The 25528-nt window shown below is 55.5% G+C and overlaps 3 protein-coding genes across 3 annotated transcripts; 2 read left to right on the top strand and 1 right to left on the bottom strand.

The window, feature by feature from the left end:
* The first annotated feature begins 1482 nt into the window (after positions 1–1482).
* Positions 1483–5137, top strand: RPL18 (ribosomal protein L18). Its single transcript, XM_084257715.1, has 7 exons — positions 1483–1503; positions 2708–2794; positions 3154–3261; positions 3709–3807; positions 4249–4372; positions 4579–4648; positions 5021–5137. Exons 1-7 carry the CDS (start codon positions 1501–1503, stop codon positions 5094–5096), a joined length of 567 nt encoding a protein of 188 aa, XP_084113841.1. The 5' UTR covers positions 1483–1500; the 3' UTR covers positions 5097–5137.
* A 1996-nt stretch (positions 5138–7133) lies between these two features.
* On the top strand, positions 7134–15477 carry FAM83E (family with sequence similarity 83 member E; the record flags this gene model as incomplete). The annotated part of the gene is made up of 5 exons (XM_084257685.1): positions 7134–7613; positions 8851–9018; positions 9353–9477; positions 13145–13592; positions 15214–15477. 5 exons carry the CDS (start codon positions 7134–7136, stop codon positions 15475–15477), a joined length of 1485 nt encoding a protein of 494 aa, XP_084113811.1.
* Positions 15478–16300: 823 nt separating this feature from the next.
* Positions 16301–25086, bottom strand: SULT2B1 (sulfotransferase family 2B member 1; the record flags this gene model as incomplete). The annotated part of the gene is made up of 5 exons (XM_084257225.1): positions 24878–25086; positions 22404–22530; positions 21193–21287; positions 18050–18230; positions 16301–16512 (listed from the first exon to the last, which is right to left on the bottom strand). The coding sequence occupies exons 1-5, from the start codon at positions 25073–25075 to the stop codon at positions 16301–16303; spliced, it is 813 nt and encodes a 270-aa protein (XP_084113351.1). The 5' UTR covers positions 25076–25086.
* Between the last annotated feature and the right edge of the window lie 442 nt (positions 25087–25528).

The raw sequence follows: 25528 nt of genomic DNA, 5'->3' as shown, positions 1-25528 counted from the left end.
AATTTATATAATCTTGGAATCCAGTCTGTGTGCCAGTCCTATTATTATGCCCTTTTTTTGTAAATAAGGAAACACAGAGTGAAGCACTTGATTCGCCCAAGGTAACAATGTTAGCAAGTAGCAGAACCAGTATTTGAATTTGGCTACAACTGGAACACCCCCATCTCACATTCTTTTTTTGTCTCTGCTTCTCCCTGATTCTGTTAGGGGGAAAAGGATGTCCCAAAGTAAATTTTATATATAAAACCCGTTTAATATCGGGGTTGCTCTATAACAATTCTACCAAGGGCTAATAACAGCAGTGGAGGCTAATTTTTATTGAGCAAGTACTATGTGCCAAACTCCCTCCTAAGCATTTCTGCTAACTTATATAATCCTGGAAAACATCATATATGCCAGGCCTGTTATCATCCTCTTCTTGCATAATAGCAAAGTAAGGCACAGGGAGGTACTTGACTTGCCCAAGGTCACAGTTAGTGAGCAGCAGAACCAAGATCTGAAGGTGACTACAGCTCGCAAAGCCTCCTCTCACCATCTGTCTTTGTCTCTGCTTCTCCCTGGATCTCCATCTTCCCCCCTTTTTCTAGGTCTCTCCTCAAGCCTTCGGTCTCTGTCCACTCTCCCTGAGTCTCCCTTCTTCCCTCTGTATCTCTGCCTACCTCTCTTTTAAGTCTTGCTTCCCCTCTCGTTCAGGAGCTTTTTACCCATCCCGTCTTCTTCACCCCATCTTCCCAGGCCTCAGTTTGCCTCCTCTGTGCTCCAGTACCGGGCACATCCCTCACACCCAACCCGCTAGGCCACTAGCATATCTCAGGCTGGGAAAAGCAACACCCAAATGGCAAAGGCTGGGGAAGGGTCAGAGAAGGGCAATCTGGGAGCAGGTGAAGAAGCGGAACCTAAAAGGCGGAAATACAGGATGCTATAGACTGGGCTGCAGTAAGATCTCGGGTTAGACCTCAAGTAGGACTATCGGAGCTACGGCCGCGCCAAGACAGCGTGGTACGAGACAAGGCAGAGGAGAGCCTGATAAGGAAACGCCCGGGCCGAGCGGTCAGAGGTCCCAGACTAGCCCCGCCAGCCCCGCCTCCTCACCTCCAACTCCTGGCCTGTCGGGTCCTCCGGGAACCACAGAGAGGCCGTCGGCGTCGGGCTAGAGCGTCATAGCGCGACGTGTCCTCCTAGCCTCGCGCGACATCTCTCTCGCTCCCAGAGCCCTTGCTTCCGGAAGACCATCGAGAACAGGGCCAGTGTAGGGCTAGAGAGACACCGACGTGCGAGCCCTCTCCGACTTGACGTAGGACTTGCTCCCCTTTGTTGTTCCTCTACCCAATTCCGGAATCACCCCTCTAGCCCTCCGATTCATCATAGAAAAATCCCAGTCACCGTAAGCGCCGGGTCGCGCGCTTGTGACGTCACGCAGGCGCCACTCACTGACGGCTTTCCCCTCCCACTCTCACTCTGTTCTCTCTTTCCGGACCTGGCCGAGCAGGAGACGCCATCATGGTGAGCGCGCCTTGCTGTCTTCTGAGCTCGATCATCTACCGCCATCCGCCGCGATCTTGCGCTGGGGGAGTGCCAGAACGAGGCAGGGGTTCCGGGGGGTGTCCGAAGGAGGGGATCCCCTCCTTGAGGGTGTGCTATTAGAGGAATCCCACGAGCAGAATGGTCAGTCATAATCAGCCTCCGATCCTTCACACACCGCTGTATTATATAGCTCCATTAAATAGATAAACACATTGAGGTGCAAGAAGGCTGAATGATATGATCGGGCTGACAATATCAGGAAATGGTGGAGCCAGGATTCGGACCCTGGCCCCAAGCTCCTCTTAACGTCTCTCGCTGCTTCTTGAGACCTGTCACTCCTCTTGGGGAAGCTGTGTTCTGGAGGATGTCGAGCGTCCAGTGCCCGCTTTAGCAGTTAGGAAGGCCTTCATTCACGTCTCAGCTCCCTGGCCACCCTGTGGTAGACCTCACTTTTCCTGATCTGTGCTTCAGTTCCTTCTATTCATTGGGGATACAGTAATTACTCTGCTCATTGAGTTTGGGGAAGACGTAAGTCATAAGTGCTCGCCCCAGATTTCTTGCCATACATTAAGTGTTGAATAAATGGGAGCTCTTAATATCTAAGGAGCTTTTTTGCAGATAATAATAACATAGTCTTAAGAAGTTTTAGTAGTCAAAAAAGAAGGGGGGAGTGCACTGGAAGTCGTGGGCTTCTCTCTGTTTTCTTAGCTCTAAGGTGAGAAACTACCAGAAAAGTTCGTTGAATTCAGGAGCTAATGCTTGAAAGGTCGTGTTAAGATGGGTTCTGTACAAAGTTATAAATAAAGGTTCATTTTGTTATCATTATGAGCCTGCCTTTGGTTTTGATCACGTTCCATGCTTGGGAACAAGTTCTGGGGACTTCAATAACTAGAGATTTTGTGTTAACAACTGTTGACATCTCTCAGGGTGCTGTGTGTCATGTTTTGAAGGCTTTGCATCCACCCCTTTTTTAAACAGAGGAGTTCTTTGAGACCCAGAGCATTTAAGTGTGTTTCCCAGGGGTTTCCCAGTGGCGGGTTTGGGATTTGTTGTCTCTCCAGAGCTGGGCCCTATAGCTTTTGTCTCAGAGATAAGTAACAATTGAGGGTGTTATAATGAACGAGCTACCAAAATCTGTTTTGTGCATGGTCTCTCCCTTCACCACCACCCCCCCCCACCCCAGGGAGTCGACATTCGCCACAATAAGGACCGAAAGGTTCGACGCAAGGAGCCCAAGAGCCAGGATATCTACTTGAGGCTGTTGGTCAAGGTGAGACTGGGACCTGAGATCCCTGGACAGGGGTCCCTGGACTGCCCTGGGATGGTAACTTGTAAACCTCCATTGTGGTGTTGGTACCAGAGGCCTGCAGGGCAGGCTCACATCTCTGACTCTATCCAGGAATTTCTGGAGGTTCAGTGTTTTCAGTCTCTGGATCAGGATGAGGGGGGAGTAGTTTTCTGGGTCCCTGCCCCAAAGGAACCTGGGCCAGTTCTCTGCCAGGGACTCAGTGGGAGGAAAGAGAACCATAGAAACTGCTGCCAGACTGAACTGTCATTTGTCTGCTCCTTCGTTGGAAAAAAAAAAGTGCGGGCTGCCCCAGGCTCTCATTCTTCCTTGCCTTTCTCCAGCTATACAGGTTTCTGGCCAGACGGACCAACTCCACCTTCAACCAGGTCGTGCTGAAGAGATTGTTCATGAGTCGAACCAACCGGCCGCCTTTGTCCCTTTCCCGTATGGTGAGGCTGGTGCTTGGGAACACAGCTGAGCAGACCTGGGGAATGGCAGGCTTAGAGCTCTATGGGGGCAGTCTGGCTGTCAGCTGGGGCTGGGGGAGCGCAGAGCTCTGATACGCCCACTAAAAAGGAATAACTGGGTTTTCAGCTGCCGTTGGCCTCTTGGAGTATGTTGCCTCCTCATTGTGAGTTGGGGTGGCTGTAGCGGCTTTATGAGAGATATCTGAGACTTCGAGCCATATAACCTGGCAGGGTGTATGATAGTCTGCGTGTAGCCTCTCATCTGGAGCTCTTCCAGGCTAGAGCTGAGATTGTGCTTATGCCAGTGTGGGGTGTGGCACGGGCACAAACTCTCCTGGTCCTTGGGCAGGAGGACTGCTGGTGCAGTGGCTTTGGATTTAACACCAGGAAGGGCTTCTTCATAGTACATCCATTTCTCCTCCCCCAAAGATCCGGAAGATGAAGCTTCCTGGCCGGGAAGGCAAGACAGCTGTGGTTGTAGGAACTATAACAGATGATGTGCGCATCCAGGAGGTGCCCAAACTGAAGGTGAATGCAGTGGTTGGCTCAAACCTTGTCTGCTGTGGTGCTGTCAGTCTTGGTGATTCAGGGTACAGGGGATTTGGGGAGGGGGGGGACTGCCATTGTCATGAGAGACGGGGCTGCCCCTGGGTAGTACCCTTCTGAAGCCCTGTTGACAGTTGCCGCTTGGCCTAGTTCAAGTATAGATTTCTCTGCCACAGTATCGCTTCTGGACTCAGTGCTGGATATCTCCTTGCCTCGGTTTTCTTACTCAAAATAACTTTGGCTGTTGCCCTCTTAGGAGCTCCTAGAGGTCAAGTGGGGAGAGCTGTTGTCCATTGGGCAGGCTCTCCTTTTATTGGTGCTGTTGGGTCATCGGGCTGGGCTAGCGCATTGGGCTGTAAGACCCAGCAGCTCCTGTGGGGTTATTCAGGGGTTTCTGACACCCCCTTCCTGTTCCATGTGCAGGTGTGCGCACTGCGGGTGACCAGCCATGCTCGCAGCCGCATCCTCAAGGCTGGGGGCAAGATCCTCACCTTTGACCAGCTGGCCCTGGACTCCCCCAAGGGCTGTGGCACCGTCCTGCTGTCTGGTGAGTAATGCCCAGTGGCTTCCCTGTCTAGGACCCAGATGAGGACTGGGGGAGGGGGTCTTGCCTGGCCAGTGTGAGCAGTGACACCTTTATCTTCCCTCCCTGGAAGGTCAGTGATCTCCCCCTACCAAACCGCAACCCTGGAGGGTGACATCTGAGGTGGTGTAGGTTCTGGGCCCCACCTCATCCCCTCCTTTTTTTCCCAGGTCCTCGAAAGGGCCGAGAGGTGTACAGGCATTTCGGCAAGGCCCCAGGCACCCCGCACAGCCACACCAAGTAAGTATAACCAGCCCTGCCCCTGCCCTGACTGCCTGCACCCCACCCTGCAGGCCTTGGGTCGCCATGCTCCAGGGTCTTTTTCACATCCCTCCAACCCAGCACCTCCCTATAACTCCCCGCCTCCTCTCCTCACCTTTCTCTTCAAGAGGCAGCTGAAAGCTATGCCGGAGTTGTTAAGGTCTCAGTACATCCTGCATCCGGGTCTTAAGATGGGGTGGGGGCAGCATCTCCAGGTGGGATCTGGTGGATCCCTTGTGGACCCCTCCTGCCGTCACCTGTGCTGCTGTTTGTTCCAGTGAACATTGCTGTTTTGAGTCTCTCCGGTGCCCGGGCTTTCTAGCGGGGCACTCACGTCTCCTCTCCCCACAGGCCCTACGTGCGCTCCAAAGGCCGGAAGTTCGAGCGTGCCAGAGGACGGCGGGCCAGCCGCGGCTACAAAAACTAACCCTGGATCCTGCTTTGATATTAAAAAGATTTTGGATGCTGGCTGCCTGTGTATTATTTGGGTGAGGGAGGTGTTGGCGCCTGCGGGTGAGGCCAAATAGGGTTTGGCAGCCACCAGCTCCCTGGAGCCCTGCGCGGAGAAGCCCTTATGGTGGGTGGCGGTGTTGCCGCGCGATCGCCCTCTGGCGGTCGCGGCGCGTGTCGGGCCCATGTAGCCTAGGCCCAAAGTCCCGCCCCCTTCTCAAGTACCCGTGTCAGGTGTTTCAGCACCTGCTTCGGCGGTTAGCCACACCCGCCCCTCTTAAAGGACCCAAGTTCCCTGGCGCCAGGTAAGGTGCAGTCGGGTCTGGGCAGGGATCAAGAGAGGTGCAAGGAGGAGGTGCATGGGAACAGGGTGAGGCGCTTACCTGGAACCGGGAAGGTAGTCTGGTGGGCCACTGTACCTGGGTGAGAGATCGGTGAGGTGAGTGCTCCTGTAGCTGGGACCTTCCAGGACCCAAGTCCCAGGCCTCCAGAAGAGGGCCCTACCTCTTCTGCTGAGGGTGTCACTGGGAATCAGTCCTGCCAAATACTCAGGGGTCAGCTGGTTGTGCTATGGGACAGGGTTAGACGGGCAGCCCATTCTGCCTTTCAGTACAGACGTTTGGGTGGCAGAGATGGGCAGACCGCCTACCTCTGTTTACACAAGGGGCTGGGTTTCCCGGATCCCAGGCTGAAGCCTGATGAATGAGGAGAGGCGGAAGAAGAGGTGCAGAAACAAAAGAGGGTCAACAGAACCCCCTGGTCTAACCATCTTCTGAAAAGGCAGGAACAGGTATAGACACCCCAATGCATTGGGGAGCTGGGACCCAGGGAGGAAGAGGGAACCTTGGTATTACTCCTCTCCCTTCTCTGCAGGGCTTGGAGCTGTGATCTGGAGGCAGGGTGGGGGGCTGGAGAGGAGGGGCTGGCTGCTGGTTTGCAGTGTTGAGTCCAAAGACCAGAGGCTGGGCCAGGAGTCTCAAAAGGGGCAGCTTGGGAGGGAGATGGACTAGGTGTGTGTGGTCCTTGTCCAGTTAGAGTCGGACAGCCAACTTGCATGAGCTAGTGGGACTGGGGCAGAAATCCTGACCTGCATCGGGATAGCCCGAGACAACTCAGTGGCAGGGAAGACGGGAGGGGCAGCCAGTCTGAAGGACAGTGGCTAGTCAGTTGGGTCTCAAACTACAGGGCTGCTGAAATCATGGGTCTGTTCTCTCAGTATGAAAACCCCTATTTTGCTCCCTACCTTCAGCTGTAGCTTAAGCAGCTCTGAAGCCCCAGGAACAGAGTCCTGGCGGGTGGGGTGGTGGGGGATGCCAAGGCTCAGAGAAATGGGGACATTCTTCCAAAGCTGAGCCAGCAGATCCATAGGGTAGGTGCCTACATGGGCTACCTGTGAGTGTGGGCGAGCCAGAGAAGTGGTGACCAGGAGGGCCCCAGGTGCTCACTGCTGGTCAGATGCGGAGGGTGTCACTGGGAATCAGCCCCTCTGCCAGATTTTCGAAGGGAAGGGTCAGTCAGCTGTCCTATGGGACAGGGGTAGACGGGCAGCCCACTCTGCCTTTCAGTACAGACGTTTGGGTGGCAGAGATAGGCAGACCGCCTATGGCCTAGGGTTGGTCAGGGAGTTGGCTGGATCTTTGGCTGGGATAGGGGGCTGCTAAGTCTGGCCCCTTGGGAAGCAGTCCAAACTCACTTGGGGCCTTGTGCTGGCCAGCATGGTGAAGGCAAGATGAACTGCTAATGGGCCACATAGTGGGGGGCTGTGTCTGAGGGTCTACCTGACCCCCACACAGGGCCTATCAGACAGAGACCCCGGGGTGACTGGAGGCCAGCTGACTGCTGGCCCAAGCGGACAGTCATTTGAGCAATCTTACCCTGAGGTTGCTGTCAAGGACAGTGAAGGGCTTTCTTAGGCTGTCCTGGAAGTCTTGTGGGACTGCATAGAGTGCCTGTCAGAAGAGCCCCGTAGTCAAAACCTCGACACCCAGCCTCGTCCTCCCTGCTGAGCTGCCCAATGGCAGCCTCCCAGCTGGCAGCGCTGGAAGGAATGGAGTCGAGGACCAGGGAGCTGCCCCTGAGTGAGGGCAGCCCCAGCTGCCTGTATTCCGAGGGCCAGCGGCTGGCCCTGGAGGCGCTGCTGAGCGATGGCACAGAGGCCTTCCAGGCGTGCATGCAGCGTGAGGGGCTGCGGCCCTTCCTGAGCAGCGAGGAGCTCCATGACCTGGCAGTGGCAGCTGAAGACTGGACAACAACCAAGCAGGAGCCCAGCAGGGCAGCCGAGGGAGCCAGGACCACCTCCACCGAGGGGGACTCGGACAGCCTGACTTACTGGCCTGGACAGTCAGACGAAACGGTGCCCATGCTGCGGCTGGGCTGGCCAGACGATTCTGCCTGGAAGGGGATCACCCGAGCACAGCTGTTCACACAGCCCCCTGGCGAGGGCCATCCACCCCTCAAGGACCTGGTGCGTCAGGAAATCCACGCTGCCCACAAGGTGGGGACCTCGGGCACTTGGTGTCCATTCCCTGGACTGGGACAGCCCCATGTGCCAGCCGCCATACCCCAGGACCCGGGCTTTGTCACCCACGCCCTCCAAGGGCTTGCAAACCCACACCCCTATCTGACCCCCAGACTCACATCCCTGGAACCCTGACATCCATACCTCCCATCCTATTAGGCTGGGGGCTCTCCACCCGCTCCCCAAGACCTCAGGCACCTATGCCCACTGGACTCAGTCATCATTGCATATCCCCCCTGGCCCCACCCACCAAGAAAGCATCTCCATCCCCACCCACCCACCCAGGCCTAGACATTTCCCTTGCACACCCATGCCCCATGGACACCCCATTTTTTGGTGAAGTTTTAAAATTAGGACTCCTGAGGGTTTTATTGGAAAATCTAGGACACGTGTCACATTTACTATAAGAACACTTCCCTGTCCCCCGGTTTACCCACTCTCTTTCCCACTTCCCTAGTGACACCCCCACCCCCACCACTGGCACCACAGTCCAGAGGTTTCGTTGTATTTTGATCATCCGTTGGCTTGTTTTCTCTTCAACCCACCCGTGAGGGAGACCATGAATGCTTGTATTTCTCGGGCTGCCTGGACAGCCTCTTTATTTGTGTGCCTGCCGGGCTTCCTTGCCAAGTGCTTTCTTTAATGGTTAATGCACGTCATCCTCATGAGGACCCAGTGAAGCAGGGACGTGGAATGCCCTCTAGAGGTGGGGAAATGAGAAGAGGGGGGTTAAGTCTCTCACTTGTAAGTGTCTGGGCAAGGACTTGAAGCAAACCCGTCTGACCCTTGAGTTGGCCACTGCTACATTTTCTGCCGTAGCACCCCCTAGCTCTGGCTGGTGGCCTAGGTCAGCCTTCCCACCCCAGGCACCCCCGGCACCCCCAGGGATGCAGGCTTGTGGTTGCCCACAGAGCTGGGCAAGAACACCCACCCACTGACCCAGGGCCACAGCTCAGGACACCAGTCCCCACTGTGGACAAATGATGACAAGTTCCCAGCAGCCGTAGGCAGGACTTTCAGGAAGGGCTGTCTCTTCAGGAGCTGCTGGCTGAGTAGCAGTGTGTGTCTGGTGGCGGGGAGTCCCCTCAACCCTTCTGAAAAACCACAGAGGCCAGGTGTTTAAACTCCAAGCCCCAAAGCCCCTCACCCACGTCTCCACCCTGGGGGTACCCCCATGCCCCAGCACCACCATGGCCCCTCTCCCCACGCGCAGCTGGTGGCAGTGGTCATGGACATCTTCACTGACCCAGACCTGCTTTTGGACCTGGTGGATGCCGCCACTCACCGCTGGGTGCCCGTCTATCTGCTCCTGGACCGCCTGAAGCTGCCTGCCTTCCTGACACTGGCCCAGCAGCTGGGGGTGAACCCCTGGGCCACTGAGGTAAGGGCCTGGGTGGAGAGACCCCTGATTTCCCTGGCACTGGGGTAGCAGAGGCAGACCCTCTGGGATCCTGAATCACTGGGGTGAATGCAGCTGAGAGAGCCCCCTGAGATCTGACATGCACAATGTTGGGGGAAGTAGGCTTGGACCTTCCCTGGAGGCACTCTGAGTTAGGGGCACCTCCAGGAGACTCCTGAGACCTGACAGTGGGGGGTTGCAGAGACACCTGCTCCCATGGAGTCCAGGTAGAACCAGCCCATTGGAGCGCTGAGCCCCTGGCACTGAGCAGAGATCTGCGGGGTGGGCCTGAGCTGGGTGGGGTGTGTCCCCCCAGAACCTGGATATCCGCGTGGTGCGGGGCTGCAGTTTCCAGAGCCGCCGGTGCCGCCAGGTGAGTGGCAGCGTGCGGGAGAAGTTTGTGCTGCTGGATGGAGACAGAGTCATCTCGGGATCCTACAGGTAACCCCCGGCCTACCTCATCCTCTTACCCTGCCGTGTCCCATCCCCACATCTCCCTCGTGTCCAGGAGGCACTTGGCCTCCTCGCTCCGGGTCTGTCTCTCCTCATCTGTAAAATGGGTCAACACAGCCTTCTCAGAAGAGGTGGCTTCCTTTGATGATAAGGGGTTGGGGTGGGAGCCTGATGCCAACTCTGGCCCTGCAAGGGGCTTCATTAGTGGTCTGGGGTGAGTTCTCACCTTTTTTTTTTTTTTAAAGATTTATTTATTTATATAAGCACTGGGAATAGTCAGAAGCGTGGGAGGGTGAGAGAAGTCACCAGAGCCAGAGCGGGGAGCAGAACAGATAGACTGATGAAATACACTGCTGAGGGGAGCAGCGGGTGGCAGGAGAGGTCTGTGCACCATATGGGACCCTCTCCCGGTGGCCGGGGATCGAACCGGCGCTGTAGAGGGTGTGGGCAGCTTCGCAACCCAGCGCTCAACCGCTGCGCCACAGGGGAGGCCCCGAGTTCTCACCTTTTTGACTGTGTATTTCCGCATCTGGAAAACTGGGGCTACAGTTTGTGTGGGAGAGTTTCGATCCAGGAGGACCCAGCTCTGCCTTGTGACAATCACAGCTCTCCAAGAGTCTATCATTCATCAGTGTGAGATGCCCCCCTCTCCCAGAGTCAACTTTTCACTCTGTGACTCTGGGAAGTGCCTCTGGCGCCCCAAACCTCAGTTTCCCCTCAGTGCAAAGAATGACAGCACCCACCTTAAAGAGTCCCACATCTGGGTTGGGGGTTGGGGTAGCATGCAGATTCTGGGACCAGACAGCTTGGATTCTAATCCCAGCTCTGCCAGATATAAGCTGTGTGTGATTTTAGACAACTAACTTCACCTCTCTGGGCCTCTGCCAGATGGGATGATATGGTTCGTGCCTCTAGGGCAAAAGATTTCTGGACAGTGGTACAGCTCACATTTAGGGACGGGGCATTCTGTATTGTGGGGGGCTCTGCAATGCTGGATGTTGGATGGCCTCTACCCCATAGGGCCGTCTGGAGCGTGCCCCATCCTTACTTAGAACCACCCAAAATTTTTCCTGCCATTGCCAGATGCCCCCTGGGGGCCAGAGTTCCCAGTTGACAACCCTGGGTATGGACTAGTGATCTTCAACCTGAGTCACGTCAGGAAACTGGAGGACTGGTTAACACAGACTTAGGGGCCCCAACCCCCATTCGTCAGCCAGGCTGGGGCTGCATTTCCAGCCAGTTTTTGTGGGATGTCTTTGCTGCTGCTCTGGGGGCCACATTTTGGCATGCCGAGACTAGAATGTTTCTGAGAGAACCTACCTTCCTAGCTCTGCTTGAGCATTCATGGATCTGGGGGCCTGGCACGGAATATAAGAAATACTTCATCGACATCAGTTCTCGTTTATTAGTAATTTTTTTTAAATCATATTTCATGGACCCTAAGGTGCCACAGATGACAAGAAGCGTCCTGATCAAAGTGAGAAAGTGTTGCGTCTTAGAACTAATGAAACAGAGTAGGGCCGTCGCATCCACCGGCCGTGGCACCCCTGGGCCTGGGCAAGTGTGGCCGAGCCCTGGGGCGGGCTTCTGGTAGACAGCCCCAGAATGGATGACATCAGGGCCACAAGAGGTTGTCTGGGGCCTCTGGCCATTTAATAGGGAGGGAGGGGTGGAGGCGGGGGGCACGCAAGGGAGCCGCGGAGCCCGATCCCGGGCCCTGCACTCTGAGTGGGTCACAGCAAATACCGGAGCAGCAGCGCATCCAGCACCAGGATGGCGTGGCCCCACGCTCTCCCGCTGCCCGTGGGGCTGGCGGCCCCATTACACATGTGGGTGTAACAGCAGGTGCTGGTGAGGCTGTAGGTGACGCCCATGTAGTGGACGGGCTCCTCGCGGCCACACTTGGTGGACTGCACACAGCCCTTGCTGGTGACGGTCCCGGCGCCCGGGGCCACCCCGTGGCCGATGAAGCACTCCTCGTCATCACCGCAGCGCATGCGGACGCCAGGGCAGTTCATGGAGTCAGTCAACTCACAGAAGAGGCAGTCCTTGGCTCCTGTGGCACCCCAGGGCACAGCCATCACCAGAAGCAGCAGCCAGCCGAGGACCATGGTGGCCTGGCGGCGGTGATGATGCCCCAGCCAGGCCGTGGGCTTCCTGGGCCTCCCCGGACTGCCGAATGATGCGCTTTGCACTGTCGAGACTTTTGTCCCCGGTCCTCAGCTCTCCCAGAGTCAGCTCCTGGGGTGGACAGTGGTACAGCTGGGGTGGACAGTGCTACCTCAGTTCCCAGCACTCCGTGTCCCTTTCAGGAGCTCTGTTGTGACCACAGCTTTGGCGTCCTCGGCTCTCAGACGCTTCCCCGGGGATGAACAAGAGCCAGCGGCTGCTGCCAGAGTGTCTCTGTGGAGTGGAATGGGGTGACCTCACAGAACCCCCTCAGGATTCCCACTGGCCACTCTAGGGCTGAGGTCATAGGTGGGGGGAGGGGGTGTCACAATCTGAGTGAGGGGCAGCCTGGCCCGCCAATCTGTGGGGGAGCCAGGGCACTGCCACCCCACCAGGGTCAGGATACTCCCCTCGCCCTCCTGTGTGAGAACTCGGTATCCCTTCTGCTGGTGTGGGGGGCTGCACCCAAAGGGAGTGGACAGCCTCAGTGATCCCATTTTTCAGATGAGCAAACTGAGGCTCACACGGGGAAAGTGATGGGTCCAGGCTACCTCTCATTGTCAGTAGAGCCCAGGTCCAGGTAATTCATAGAGCGCATGTACTGACCCCCTGCTGTATGCAGAGAACTTAGGGAACACCTGCGGTGATAATAGGAACAGGAAGGTCATGTGCTGGGCACCAGGCAGGTGCTGGACATGTTCTCTTACCTTTATACTTTGGCTCGGTGTTGCAGATAAGTAAACTGAGGCATGCCCAGAGTCTGACACACAGCAAGTGCTTAATAAATGGAGGTTGTGATAGGAAGCAGCTACATTTTATTTTTATTTTTTTTAAAGGTTTATTTATTTATTAATACAAGCACTGGGTACAGTCAGAAGCATTGGACTGTGACAGAATTCACCAGAGCCAGAGCGGGGAACAGAACAGGCAGAAGGACTGAAGTACACTGCTGAGGGGAGCAGCGGGCAGCAGGAGAGGTCTGCGTGCCATGTGGGACACTTGCCCGGCGGCCGGGGATCGAACCGGCGCTGCAGAGGCTGCGGGCAGCTTCGCAATCCAGTGCTCAACCGCTGCACCACCGGGGAGGCCTGCAGCTACATTTTAGAAATAGTTCCCATGGGTGTCAGAAAGCTAACCCTGTCTCTTTCCAGAGGGGGATGCTGAGGCATGGAGGCGTTCCCTGTTGAGGGTGGGGCAGAGTCCAGATTGTTTTTGTTTTCTTTTTGTGCAAAAAAATCTTTAAGAAAGCCCAGGTTTAAATTCAAGTCTGATTCCAGGTGACAATTTAAATATTTTCACTCGAGGTGTGCTTGCAGCCACCCTTGGGGTGGGTTCGTCTTCCTTTCCAGTCTACAAGAGGGATGTTGAGGTTGGAGAGGAGGTAGGACTTGCCTGAGGTCATGCAGCCTGTGCTGGGGCCAGGTTGGGGCCCGGCCAGGCCCCTGGGGCTGCACAGAGGTCCTGACCCCTCACTCTGTGTCCCCAGTTTCACCTGGAGCGACTCCCGCCTACACCGCGGCCTGGTCACCCTGCTGACTGGGGAGATCGCTGACGCTTTCAGTCATGAGTTCCGGGCACTGTACGCGGCCTCCCGGCCACTTCCTCCGGCGCCCACCCCAGGCCCCTTCGTCGGCACCCTGGGGGGGCTGCGGCTGGCCCACAGCCCACACCGCGTGGTTCACCGCCGCTCTGTGGCCCCTGTGTCGCCACCACCGCTGCCTGACACCTCACTGGCCCAGCGCTTGGCCGCCTGCAGAGTGGAGGGGAACAGGCAGGAGACTCGGGCCACCCCATGCCCCGCGCTCAGTGACATCCTGAGGAATGTGCAGCGTACCCGGACCACCAGCGGTCCCCCTGCCCGGCCCAGCCGATCCCTGTGGGACCTGAGCCGCCTGTCCCAGGGGTCGGGCTCCAGTGATGGTGACAACAATGAGGTGAGACCCGGTGGCTGGTCAGGAGAGCAGAAGGCTGTGAAGGCCCAGAGAGGGCAGGGAGCTGGCCTGAGGGCCTAGAATCCGAGATTCCCAGAGCAGGAAGTGTTTTCTGTGTGTGCCCAGCCCCTGGGGGTGGGGAAAGCAAAGCAGCTAATTGCATCATCCATTTCCTGTACCCCTACTGTGTGGGGGGCTGGGGCAGAGTTCCCAGGGCTCTGGGGTGCATCCTGACACGCCATAGCTTCAGTGAATGCCCAGGGGCCAGGGACTCTCCTCTAATGCATTATCATGAGGACATGGGCTGAGTAATTTTCCTGTGCCCAGTTTTGTTGGAAACAAAATCAGTAAGAAGGAAGGACACAGGATCAAGCCATGATTACATCCTTCCCACATGGAATTTATTTCTTTTTTGTCACTGCATCCCCAGCACCCCAGGTCCGTGAGGCAATCCTTTTACCATGCTCCTTTGCACAGATGGGAAGGCCCAGGCTCAGAGAGGTTAAGTAACTTGCCCAAGGTTGAACAGTGATCTTTTGCAGGCACCTTGCCACGTGCCAGGCCCTATATGAAGTGCTTTTACAGAGGTAGCAAAATCCAACTTAAAAAAAAAAAAAATTATTTATTTATGCATACAAGAACTGGGGTGTAGGCCAGAGATATGGGGCGTGAGAGGATTCACCAGAGACAGAGTGGGGAGCAGAACAGGCAGATTGACACTGCTGAGGGGAGCAGTGGGCAAGACAGGACATGTCTGCTGCGCCATGTGGGTCAGCTCCCTGGGCGGGCATTGAACTCATGCAGCAGTGGCTAGCAATAGCTTGATAGTGCTGAGAATTTAACCCCTGTGCCACCAGTGAGGCCCCCAGAAATCCAACTTTTGCCCCCAGCCCAGGGTGTTGCTACAGCTCTCCACGCACCCATTTTACAGATGGGAAAATGGAGGCACTGGGCAGGAATTAGCACTCAGACCTGGCTGTCTCCTAGGAGGGGCTTTTAAATTCTCTGCTTGTTGATGGCCTGTATTCCAGTTTTGGGGATGTGGTGTGGTTAGGGGTGCTCAGGGGGATCTCTGCCAGCAGTGCCTGCCCAGTTCCCTGGCCTGTGTCCTCGGCTATGAAGCAGGTTATTGAAAGTGTAAGCACAGAGGCTGGTAAGAGAAACAGATGGTTTTATTGGGAGGCAGGCAAGCCCGTCAGGCCCTCTGGAAGCTGTGCCCCCACTTAGCCCCAGTTTCCCCATCTACCATGCGGAAGCTGGAGGCCACTCTGGGGGAAGGGGGCGGTGAGGGAGATTTGTCCCAGGCATTGTTTTCCTCAGCCCCAGTCCACCAGGGGAGAGGAGATAGGTGGGGCCGGAGCAAGGTTCTCACCTCCGCCCAGTCCCCAGCTGCCCTCCTCCATCATCCCTTCCCTTGGCAAATATTTGCTCCCTCCAGACACCTTCTGGCTCCTTCTTGTTCTCCTCAACTGCAAAGCTGCAGAAGCAAGATGGCGCCTTACCCCCTCTGTCGTTCTGGGGGTTCCTTCCCTCAGAGTTTCCTGCCGTCACTCCTTCACCACCTTTCTCCCCTTGACCCAGCCCCCTGGGAGTCTCAGTCACCTCTCTTTCTTTCCCTCTGCAGCTCAAGAAGTCCTGGGGCTCCAAGGACACCCCAGCCAAGGCCTTGATGAGGCAACGGGGCACTGGAGGGGGCCCCTGGGGTGAGGCCGACTCCCGTCCACTGTCCTGGGGCGGCCTGCACCCCCTGACACCTACCGGCCGCCGCCTCTATCTGCCGTCCACCCGAAGGAGGTTTGGTGAAGATGCTGTGTTCCAGCGCTCAGAACCCAGGGGCATTCAGCATCTGGACTGGACACCACGGGCAGGACCTAGGGGGCAACCTTGACCAGCCCCCCAGTGAGGATTCCAGGATAACCCAAGTGCGAAGCTCCCTACCTTGCTCTTGTGCCTTGGCCAAGGTTTCTGAACTCAGGGTGGGGGGAAACAAGGGATTTTCCCTACTTGACCTAGAACTTGGGACAATCCACTGCAGACCTCAGGGTACTGCGAGGAGCAGGGCCCATCTTGGTCAAGCCTGCTCAAAGCTTTTCTGCTGGCCCACCTGGCTGAGTGGACCTCTGCTGGGAGTATATATGGGGAGTCCTTCAGACAAAAGGGGAGACTTCTGCACCCACATGCTGGGGAGCTGTGGGTAAACTGAGCTTGGCCAGAGAGAGACCCCGAACATGTTGGGAGGGCTGAATAATGAGGGACTGGAAATGTGGGGGGACGTGCTCAGGGCCACAGAGAGGCCAGTTGGGTGATCTGTTGTTACTTCTGCTCAGAATTAAGTAGCTTCATGCCAGCAACTTGCTTTCCACAGCCTAAAGCCACAGGACACTCAGGGGTCCAGGACCCCCCAGGCTACCCTCCCCAAGAACCCAGGAGTTGGGGCACAGCCCTCCTGGCTTGGGGGAGCCAGGTGCCCAGTGCTGGCCTCCCGGCAGCACCTTTGCCTCTGGGCAGGGCTTCTGAGTCACCGACCCCCTCGGCGTGCCGGATGGCGAAGCCGACCTCGCCCTCGAGACGCCAGGGGTGCGGTCCAGGCCTCCTCCGCCGCCTGCGGGGGGCGCCACGCCCGTCCTCTCCAGACCCTGCAGCTGGCTGCGGCGCCCCCACCCACGCGGCGCATCAAGGAGTGGGCTGGAGAGAAGCGTTTATTATCAGGGTCACGGCTGGGGGGACTCTGAGGCCTGTCCTGGGCTGGGGCTGGGGCTGGGGCTGGGGCTGGGGCTGGGGCTGGCCTCGGGTTCCGGGCTGGTGTCCTCAGAGGCCTCGTCCCAGGGGAAGGGCGGCAGCCCCCGCATCTGCTCGCGGTAGACTCGGTCGAAGGCTTCGCTCTGCGCCACCGTGAAGTGGTTCTTCCAGTCACCACAGACCCCTGCAGGGAAGGGAGAGCGGCAGGGTGGGCTGGCGTGTGTGGGAGAGGCGCTTCCAGCCTGGTCTTCCTGCCCTCAGCGTCTAGACACCCTCTTTCCACCTGCTGCCCTTAGGCCTTCGCTGCCCCTCTCCTTTACCTCTTATAGTGAGTGACGGACTCACCCACAACTCACCTGGCCAGACCATGGGCACCATTCTTGCCTCTTGGGTTCCCAGCGTGCTCTAGCCCCTTCAGCTGACTTCTCAGCCTTCCTGGGATTAGCCCCTTAAATCTCCTGAGAACATCCGTCTCCCCCCCAGCATTCAGCCACAGCCTGGACAGCCCCAGTGCCACTTTCTGCCACCTGTCCCTAAGCTCTTGAGGCAGCACCCCCTGTGCTCTGGGCACCCTGTACCACCTCCATCATGGCTCCGACATTGGGCACGGGTGCCAGGCCTTCCTCAAGGCTTGCCCAGCGATCACTAGCTCGTAAACCCTCAGAGCAGGTGAGCAGGCTGGCAGGCTGGGGGCGCGACACTGCTCGTCCCCATATGGGCGTGTGGAGGACTGGGGGGCTGGCCTGGATTCCGCCCAGGCCTGCAGCTTCAGTTTTCCATCCCCCCACCCCCCAGCCTCTTGTTTCTTATCTCATCTTGGGCACCAGCCTGGGACACCACCCTTTTCCTGAGATCCTGGGGCCTGTATCATTTGGATCCCGATCCTTTTTATTTTCACAAGGGCACACGTCACTCCCTTAGGAAGATCACCCTGTGGGAGGTTGAACAATGACATCCCCTCCCCCAAGATGTGCACATTCCTAATCCCTTTGGACCTATGAATACGTGAGCATTCATGGCAAAGGCTTTGCCGTGAATGTGCTTGCAGTTGTGATTACGGATCTTAAGGTGGGAAAATGATCTTGGTGGACCCAATTCAATCACAACTGTCCTTATAAGAGCAGGCTTGGGAACGGGCGGGGGTCAGAGTCAGATGCCACCCTGCATTGAGCCAAGGAATGCCGGCGGGTCTACAAACCCAAAAGGCAGGAGATGGATTCTCCCTTAGAGCCTCCAGAAGGAACATGCTCCTTCTACAGTGATTTGAGCCTAGTGAGGCCGACGTGGGCCTTCCGACCTCTAGCACCACAGGAAAATAAAATGTGCGCCGTTGCAAGCCACTAAGTTGGTATTTTGTTTCAGGAAACGAAGGCGTTTTGTTTCACCAGACACATATTTCTGCGGTGAACAGGAATGCTAGGAAGGAATCTCAGAGATTCTAAACAGTCTCCTAGTGGTTTGAAGAGGTGCATAGGTGTGTCTGTGTAGGTCTCTGGCCAGGAGTGGGAAGGCTGGGTGGGTAGGGACACCCCAGCAGCTGCTGGGAGCCAGCCCTTGTGTGGGGCCCATCCCGGGTCCACAGTGACCCTGGGAAGGCTTCTATGCAGAGCACCGCCATGTGACAGCTGGGGAAACTGAGGCCCAGAGAGGTTAAGTAACTTGCCTAAGCCACACAGCCAGGCAGTGAACTAGTGGAGCTTTGAATCCCAGAACCCTCGCACCTTTCCGGAGGAACTTTCCCTGGCTCTGGTCCAGCAGGCTCGTGGGCAGCAGCGTGTAGTTGGACATCTTGTTGGCCTTCATGGCCTCGAAGGTTGAATGGGCTATGACAGAGCCCAGGGCCTCCTCATCCAGTGGCCGGTCCAGGAACTGGCAGATGCGCTTCAAGCAGCCGTGGAGATCCTGGGAGCAGGGGAGGGGGTCAGTGGGGGGAGGGGTCAGTGGGGGAAGGGGTCAGTGGGGAGAGTGGTCAGTGGGGGAGGGGACCCTTTGAGAAAGGAGCATCAGACCGAAAGTTTGGATGTCTGAGTCCCAACCCAGAGCTATCTGGGTGACTGCCCCCTTGCCTCAGTTTCCCCAACCTCTAAGTCAAAGGCTTAGATCATGACTTCTGAGGGTTTTGCAATTTGGATTTTTGGAGAGTTCTGCAGGTGGGAGGGAAGGGACAGGGTTAGGTCAGAGGTCACAGCAGGGGACAGTCCATAGGCATTATAGGTAGAATCACACCCCCTGCAGGGTCAAAAGAGCATCAGCCAGGTCCTCTCCCAGGTCCCAGACCCAGATTCCCACCTGGCTTCCTTCCCTCCCTGGCCCTTCACACCCCTGTCCATCATCCTGCCTGTCTTTCCCTGCCCCCCACCCTTTGTCTGTATAGCCCTGGTGCTGGTCCGACCTGCGCTTCTCCCCCCTGGGCTCTTGCACCTGCCTCCTCCCCTGCCTCCTCATGGCTTCCCTGCCTCCCATCTGTCTCACCCTGCAGTCCTTCTCCTACACTCAGAGCTGACAGTGTCTGGAATCTCCCATCCCTGCTGTGGCTCCCCAGTACCCCAGGGCAGGAGTCCCAGCTCCCAGGCCTGGCTTTCAAGAACTGGTATGGTCTGCTCTCTCTTCCCTCGCTCCCTCCCCCCAATCTCTCCCCTTTAGGGCCCCATGCCCTGCCCCTCCCCTCCCTGCAGGCCTTGATTACCCTTCTCTACCTGGCAAACCTCCCTCATTACAATGATAGGTCATGTGACTGTGGATTGAGTGCTTACCGTGTACCAAGCTCTGGCCCAAGCCCTCCCTCCCACATATATCGTGTCAGCCCTACTAAAAGGCTTGCGGAGAGATGGCATTGTGCTAATTGGTTAACAGAGGCCCAGAGAGGGGAAGACACCTGCCCAGGGTCACACAGCCGGGGAGGAGCTCAGCCTCTGATATCCCCAAAGCCCGCCTCCCCTGACAGAACCAGCCTTCTCTTCAGCTGCCCCAACCCCACGGTCCCAATTTTCCAGGTCATCCTGGTTTCATAACTCTCTACTCCTTTATTCTCTTGAACCACTGACGTGTCCCAGAAATTTGAACATGTTAGCAGTTCCTCACACCCAGGGGCAGCCTAGAAGCTCTGTCAGGCTGCCTGGCCCAGTTTTGGGTTTGGAGAATAAAGCTGGGCTGAAAAGAAGGGGGGGGGGTGGGGAGGCCGGAAACTTTTCTGGATCTTTCCATCTAAAGAAATTTATCAGAGTGTGTGTGTGGTGGGGGGAGCCCACTATGGGGCCTGAGTGAGAGTGAAGCGCTGTGCGTCAGGCAAGTCCTCACTCTCCTGGGACTATAACCTCCCATCTCCTTCCTCTCTAAAATGGGGGCCATAACAATATGGGGAGCAAACCATATAAAATTACCATTTTTTTGTAGTTCAAAACTGGTCAAATATCAGCCATTTCCTGTGGTTCAATCTAATGTGTAGCTCACCGTGGGTACTTTGTGTGGATTAAGTAAGATAATACGTGGGCACCCTTGGGTGCCTGGCTTGTCGTCCTTCTGGGAACCTTTGTTATTCTTGCCCTTATAGCCATGCCTTGCTTAATGCTGTTTGGGTCAAGGACAGACCACGTAGATGAGGCGGCCCCCACATGCCCCCATCCAGTCAAGGTGAGCAGCAGACGGTCCCACCAAGTCCCACCTAGCAAGTCCCCTCCATGACGTTGGCACCGCACCAGATCACCCCAGGACTCATCTCTCAGGACACATCCCCGTCGTGAAGTGACGCATGATTCTAACCAGATAGACCCTGGCTTCAAAGTGGATTGCTCACTTTACACACTGTCAGATGGTTGCAACACGCCGATGCCAGGTAGCCTGGCAGCCACCCTAGAAGCCAATTTTAGGATTTGTCATCTGGGACTCAGACTTGAAGAGGATGTTAACTGCTTTCTTTGGACACCAAAATCCAGGCTCTTTCCACGAGGACTGACAGAAAGGAATATAGAAAATGGGAGATGCGCACAGGTCTTTGTGAAGGGAACTGTATTGGGGTTTGCCGAGTTCCCTGCCTCCCGGAACAGATCTTCCTTAAGAACCTAGAATAGCTGGGCATGTTCCCTGTGGATTTTTCCATCTAGAAACCTGGGCTTCTCTTGTAGCCAGTTAAAGCCAGAGGCCTTCTCAAGGCCCCTTCTTCCAGGGAGCCTTCCCGGATTGCCCCATCTTGAAGCTGTCTCTCTCTAAGATGCCTCCCTTCCCCTGGGACATCTACCACCAAGGCTGTTTCCTGCCACAGCTTCCCCTGCCTTTCTGTTCATGACTGTCATGGACGCTCATTGTTTCACAGGCTCTCATTGATTTTACCGCCTCCCTGCCTCTGAGCCCACTCAGGGCTCCCACCTACTCAGAGAAAATTCCAGCCACTCCCTGTGGCTCATGCTTCTTCCCTACCCTCATTTCTCATTTCTACCCATAGGTGCTAGCTCTGGGCTCTCCTTGAAGCACAATGAATACGTTCTCACCGCAGGGCCTTTGCACAGGCTGTTCCTGCCACTCGGGATCCTCTCTGCCAGACATCCCGTGTGGTTCTCTCTCACCTTCAGGTCTTTGCTTCAGCATTACTTTCTTCTGGGGGCCTCCTCTCTGACCACCCCACTGAAATTTGCCCCCACATACATTCCTTGTTCTCCCTTTCTCTTCCCCCTTCCTCGTTGACTTTTTGCACCAGCTGTGCTCTGCTTTTATCGTTTCTTCTTTGGTCCATCTGCTGCTCAGGCCTCAACATCTGTTCTGTTGAGAACCTGGTTTGCTGGGTTGCGGGGTGCCCAGATGGGGAGGGAAGAGCAGGGTGTGAGCAGGCAGGGTGATGGAGAGACCGCGGGCGAAGTGAAGTGGGAGTCACCTGCTTAAGCTCCTCGTAAGTGATGAACAGAAAGTTCTCTTTGCCCTGCATCTGAATCCAGCCCTTAATGTGGTCGAACCAGGAACCGAATGGCACTGCGGGCAGAGGGCCAGACATGGTGAGGGCTGGGCCTCAGAAGGGCTAGCTACCCCCACCTACACCCCAGGCCTGGCCCCCCCTGGGGGACACCTCCCCTTACGCCCCCAGTGTCCCCCTATCTCCCTGTATCTCTCTCATGCCATCTCTCTGTTTCTGTGTCTTTCTCGTTCTCTGTGTCTCATTCTCTCTTTGTCTCTGTGCCCGCTTATTCTTTGTATCTCTGTCTCTTATCCTGTCTCTATGCCTTTCACTCTTTTTATGTCTCCTTCTACCTCTCTCTGTCTCTCCCTGATTGTATCTCTCTCTTTCTTTGTGCTTCTCCACCTGTATCTCTCTGTCTCTGTGGCTCTCATTCTCAGTATCTCTAGCTCTGTCATTCTTCTTCTGGCTCTGTGTCTCTGACTCCCTGTCTCTGTGTCTCTCACCCTCTGTCTCTGTGCCTAAAAAGAGACCCCTGCCAGTACCTTCCATGCTCTGTCTCTCTGTCTCCATGGCTCCTATTCCCTGTCCCTCTCTGTTTCTCATTCCCTGTGTCTGTCCCTCTCTGCATTGTGTTCTCCGTGCCTGCCGCTTTACGGCAGGTGTAGAATACCACCGTTGAATCCAATATCATTTTGTTATAACACTGATGAGAAAAAGAAAACGCCTGCCTGCCTGCCTGCCAGCCTTTAACAAAACGATGTTACTCCAGGACCTGGTTTCCTTACACGTCCTTTCACTTAAAGTCACAGTTTTCGAAAGCCTTTCGATGCCGCTAAGTGAGGCCTTACTGCATTTCTTTCTCAGTCTTTAACTGTGTCTTTCTGTCTCTATTTTTGTCTCTGTTTCCTTTTCTCTGTCCCTCGTTTACTCTGTGTCTCTCACCACACTCTGGTTCCTTCTCGGTATCTGTCTCTCCCCGTTTCTGCATCCCTCACTGTCTATTTCTGTCCGTGTCCTGGCCTTTCCCTGGTCTCTCACTCTCTGCTTCTCTGCATCGCTCTGTCTCCATTGCCTGACAATGCCCTGTCAGCTGCCTCGCCCCTCCCCCCCTCATCCGCCCCCCCCCCCATCCCTGGTCCCATCTGAGTCCTCTAGGAGCCCCCGCCCCCACTTACTTCCCCACTCCTCACCTTTGCCTTTGAGGAAGCGCTGCAGGAACTGGTCAGGCGTGCCAGGGTCCTTCAAATGCCCAGAGATCTTGGAATAATGATAAAATGAGACCAACACATCCCGGGGGTCCCGGGCCACGTAGATCACCTGCGTGTGGATGTTGCAGAAGGGAATAAGGTATCAGACAAGGGCAGGACCCCCAGCTCCTGAGGTTATGTGCCCTTGAATCCCCTCTTTTCTGATCCTGCAGCAGGAAGGACTGAGGGTAGACTTCTCAAGGGACTTCCCCGTAATGGAAGTGCAGATCAGTTCACCTCATCCCGGAGGATGGAGAGAGCTCCTGCTAACCACATTCTAGGAGGAGGGAGGGAGTGTTTCTGGACCAGGTGGAGGGGCAGTTAGGGAATAAATGGCAGAAGAGAGACATGGGGTTCAGGATGGGAGAGATCAGGTGAGGTTACTGATGCAGAGAGAAGAGAAACCAGCCCTTCCTTCCTAGTCCCACAGTTGAGGTTCCAGCCTTGTCTCCTCCTGCTGGACCTTTGCTGCAGCCTCCTCCCTGGCTGCCCAACCTCCACAGGTCCCCAAAGGGTATAGACCCAGAGCTGATCATTCCATCCTTGGTTCTCCGGTGCCTCAGGATGGAGTCCCAGCTCCTGGACCCGGCGTTCACGGCCCCAGTTAATCATCACCGTTCTGTTTCCTGGTTCACATTCCACAACCAACCCCACTTCCAGCCTCATCAGATATGTCCTTCCTGGCAACCCTCGCCTTCCTCAAGACTAAGCTCAGTCACCTGGGCAATCAGCCACATCTACATGACCAACCTCCAATAAAAATCCCAGACGGCGAGGTTTGGGGACGCTTCCCCGGCCAGCAACCCTGTGTGCGTGTTGGTGGATGTCACTGACTGGGAGGATTACGCGAGTGTTGTCCATGCAAGCCCGTGGGGAGAGGTGACTCTCCCGGGCCCACACTGGGTCTCTCCTGGACTCTGCCCCATGTTCTTTTCCCTTGGTTGGTTTTAATCTCTAGTTTTCATGTCATAAACTCTAATGAGGAGTGCAACCACTTTGCTGGGTTTTGAGAGTTCTTAGTCTGTCTAGTGCATCGTTGAGCCTGTGGGCAGGCTTGAGGCCCTCTCAGACTATAGTCCCCATTTCTTCTCTGTTTCTACTCACTTCCTTTGTGAGCCAGTCTCCTGGCTTTCATTACCCACCCCCCCTTTCTTACCCATACATACTAAAGTAAGAGTGATTTGTTCTGACCAAGAGTCTATCTGATTAGTGATCATAGTAACATGCGGTCATAAGCCACAACGCCACCCCTCTGGTGGTGGCCCCTTATGCAGCCTAGGTGTATCGTGGGTCGTATCAGCTACGTTTGTGTGATTACGTTCCAGGACATTCACACAAGAAAGAAATCACCTAAGGATGCATTTCTCAGAAGGTTTTCCCAAACAGTGACTTGTGACCGTATGTGTAGCAACAGATCGCCGACAGATGAGGCCAACCCAGATCGTTCCTGTCAAATCCCGATTTGTTTACCTCACTGCCCACTGGTGACCTCCATCTGGACATGGGGAGACCACAGTCCCCCGGCCCCACCCAACCTGCTCCTCCAAATTTTTGCCATCTCAGTTAATGGCAGCCCCAGCCTCCCAGTCACTTAAGGCAACCTTGACTCATCTCTCACACCCACATCCAATCTGTCAGTAAATCCTCCTCATTCCATTTTCAAAGCACACTGAAACCCAGCACTTCTTCCTCACCTCCCTGGCCATTACCCAGTCTGGGCCCACAAGTTTACCTCCCCCTCTCCCCTCTGGATAGTGGCAGGGCGGATTCCAGGGATCTGTCCCTCACCTTGTGCCAGAGGGTGCTGGTAAAAACCTAAGTGTGCTCTGGCCTGCCCCACCACCTGCTTCACTCACAATACAAGCAAAGATCCTAGCAGTTGACGCTGCCCTGCGCCTTTTGGACCCTCTCTGACCTCATATCCACTCCTCTGTCCTCTTTCACTCGGTTCCAGCTGCACAAGCCTCCATGTACCTCAGGGCCTTTGCACCGGCTCTTCCTGCTGCTTGGAATATTCTTTCCCCAAACCCCCAAGGCTCCTTCCTTCACCTGCCATGTCTTTATTTGGATGACTGATTCAGGGGCTGTAATCAGATTTGTAATGGCACCTTCTCACGGGATCCTCCCTTGATGATTTTATTTGTTGTCACACTAGCTCTCTGTCCCCAACCCTCTCCTTCCTGGTGTGAATTTATCACTTGGACATATTAAATATTTTTCCTTGTGTATTCTGTCTATTCTCTGCCTTGTTCCCCTTTAAAACATGAGCTCATGGGGCAGGTATTTTTGTGTGTTTACTTAGTATGGTTATAGATCTGGGCCAGGCAAATAGTAGGTGTTCAATAAAGATGTGCTGAATTAATCCATTCTTTATGCTCCCTCCCCCATTCCTGCCCTACTCCCCCCTCCTCCTGCACCTTAGCCTTGGATTTGAAGAAAGACTTGGTGAAGAGCTGGATGGGGAGGTGGGAACTCATGAGGCGGGGACCAGAGGAGTCCAGGATTTTGAAGGCGCTCAGCAGGACCTCACACCAGGGTGCCCGATTCCAGATGGGCTCAGAGTGGATCCAGGAGGGATCTCCATTCTTTAGGATTAAGCTGAGGATCTCAATCATCCAGTTGGTCCCTGTGGGAAGAAATGGGACAAGTTAATCAGAGGTGGGGAGGGGCAAAGAGGGGGCTACCATCAGATTTGTAAAGGCTGCGTGTATGGCATAATGGGCTACATACACACAGTTATGTGTCTCTTAACTACAGAGACACGTTCTGAGAAATGTGGTGAGGTGATCTCCTGTGCACTTCACAGGCTAGCTCTTGTGCATGTTACTTCACAGACCTAGGCAGAGCAACCCATACCACACCAAGGTTGGATGGTACAGCATGTCAGATCCGATGTTGAGCCAAATGTCTTTAAGTGATATGTGACTACATTTTATTACACAGACTCCTCACAACCAGTGGAGAAGGTATGGTTGATTTCCCTTAATTTCAGAGCAGGAAACTGAGGCTCAGAGAAAAAGTCACTCACTAAGATGGCAGAGCAAAGCAGGGGAGTGTTATGGAGACGG

Source organism: Talpa europaea (assembly GCF_964194135.1).
Source record: "Talpa europaea genome assembly, chromosome: 16".
Classification (NCBI taxonomy): domain Eukaryota; kingdom Metazoa; phylum Chordata; class Mammalia; order Eulipotyphla; family Talpidae; genus Talpa; species Talpa europaea.
Note: the sequence above shows the minus strand (reverse complement) of the source record. Positions and strands in the feature narration are given on the sequence as shown.

Bases quoted from the DNA above. Each gene is read 5' to 3' on its own strand.
- RPL18 (XM_084257715.1), top strand. The intron at 2,795-3,153 runs GTGAGACTGGGA...GCCTTTCTCCAG, and splicing joins ACTTGAGGCTGTTGGTCAAG to CTATACAGGTTTCTGGCCAG. The intron at 3,808-4,248 runs GTGAATGCAGTG...TTCCATGTGCAG, and splicing joins AGGAGGTGCCCAAACTGAAG to GTGTGCGCACTGCGGGTGAC.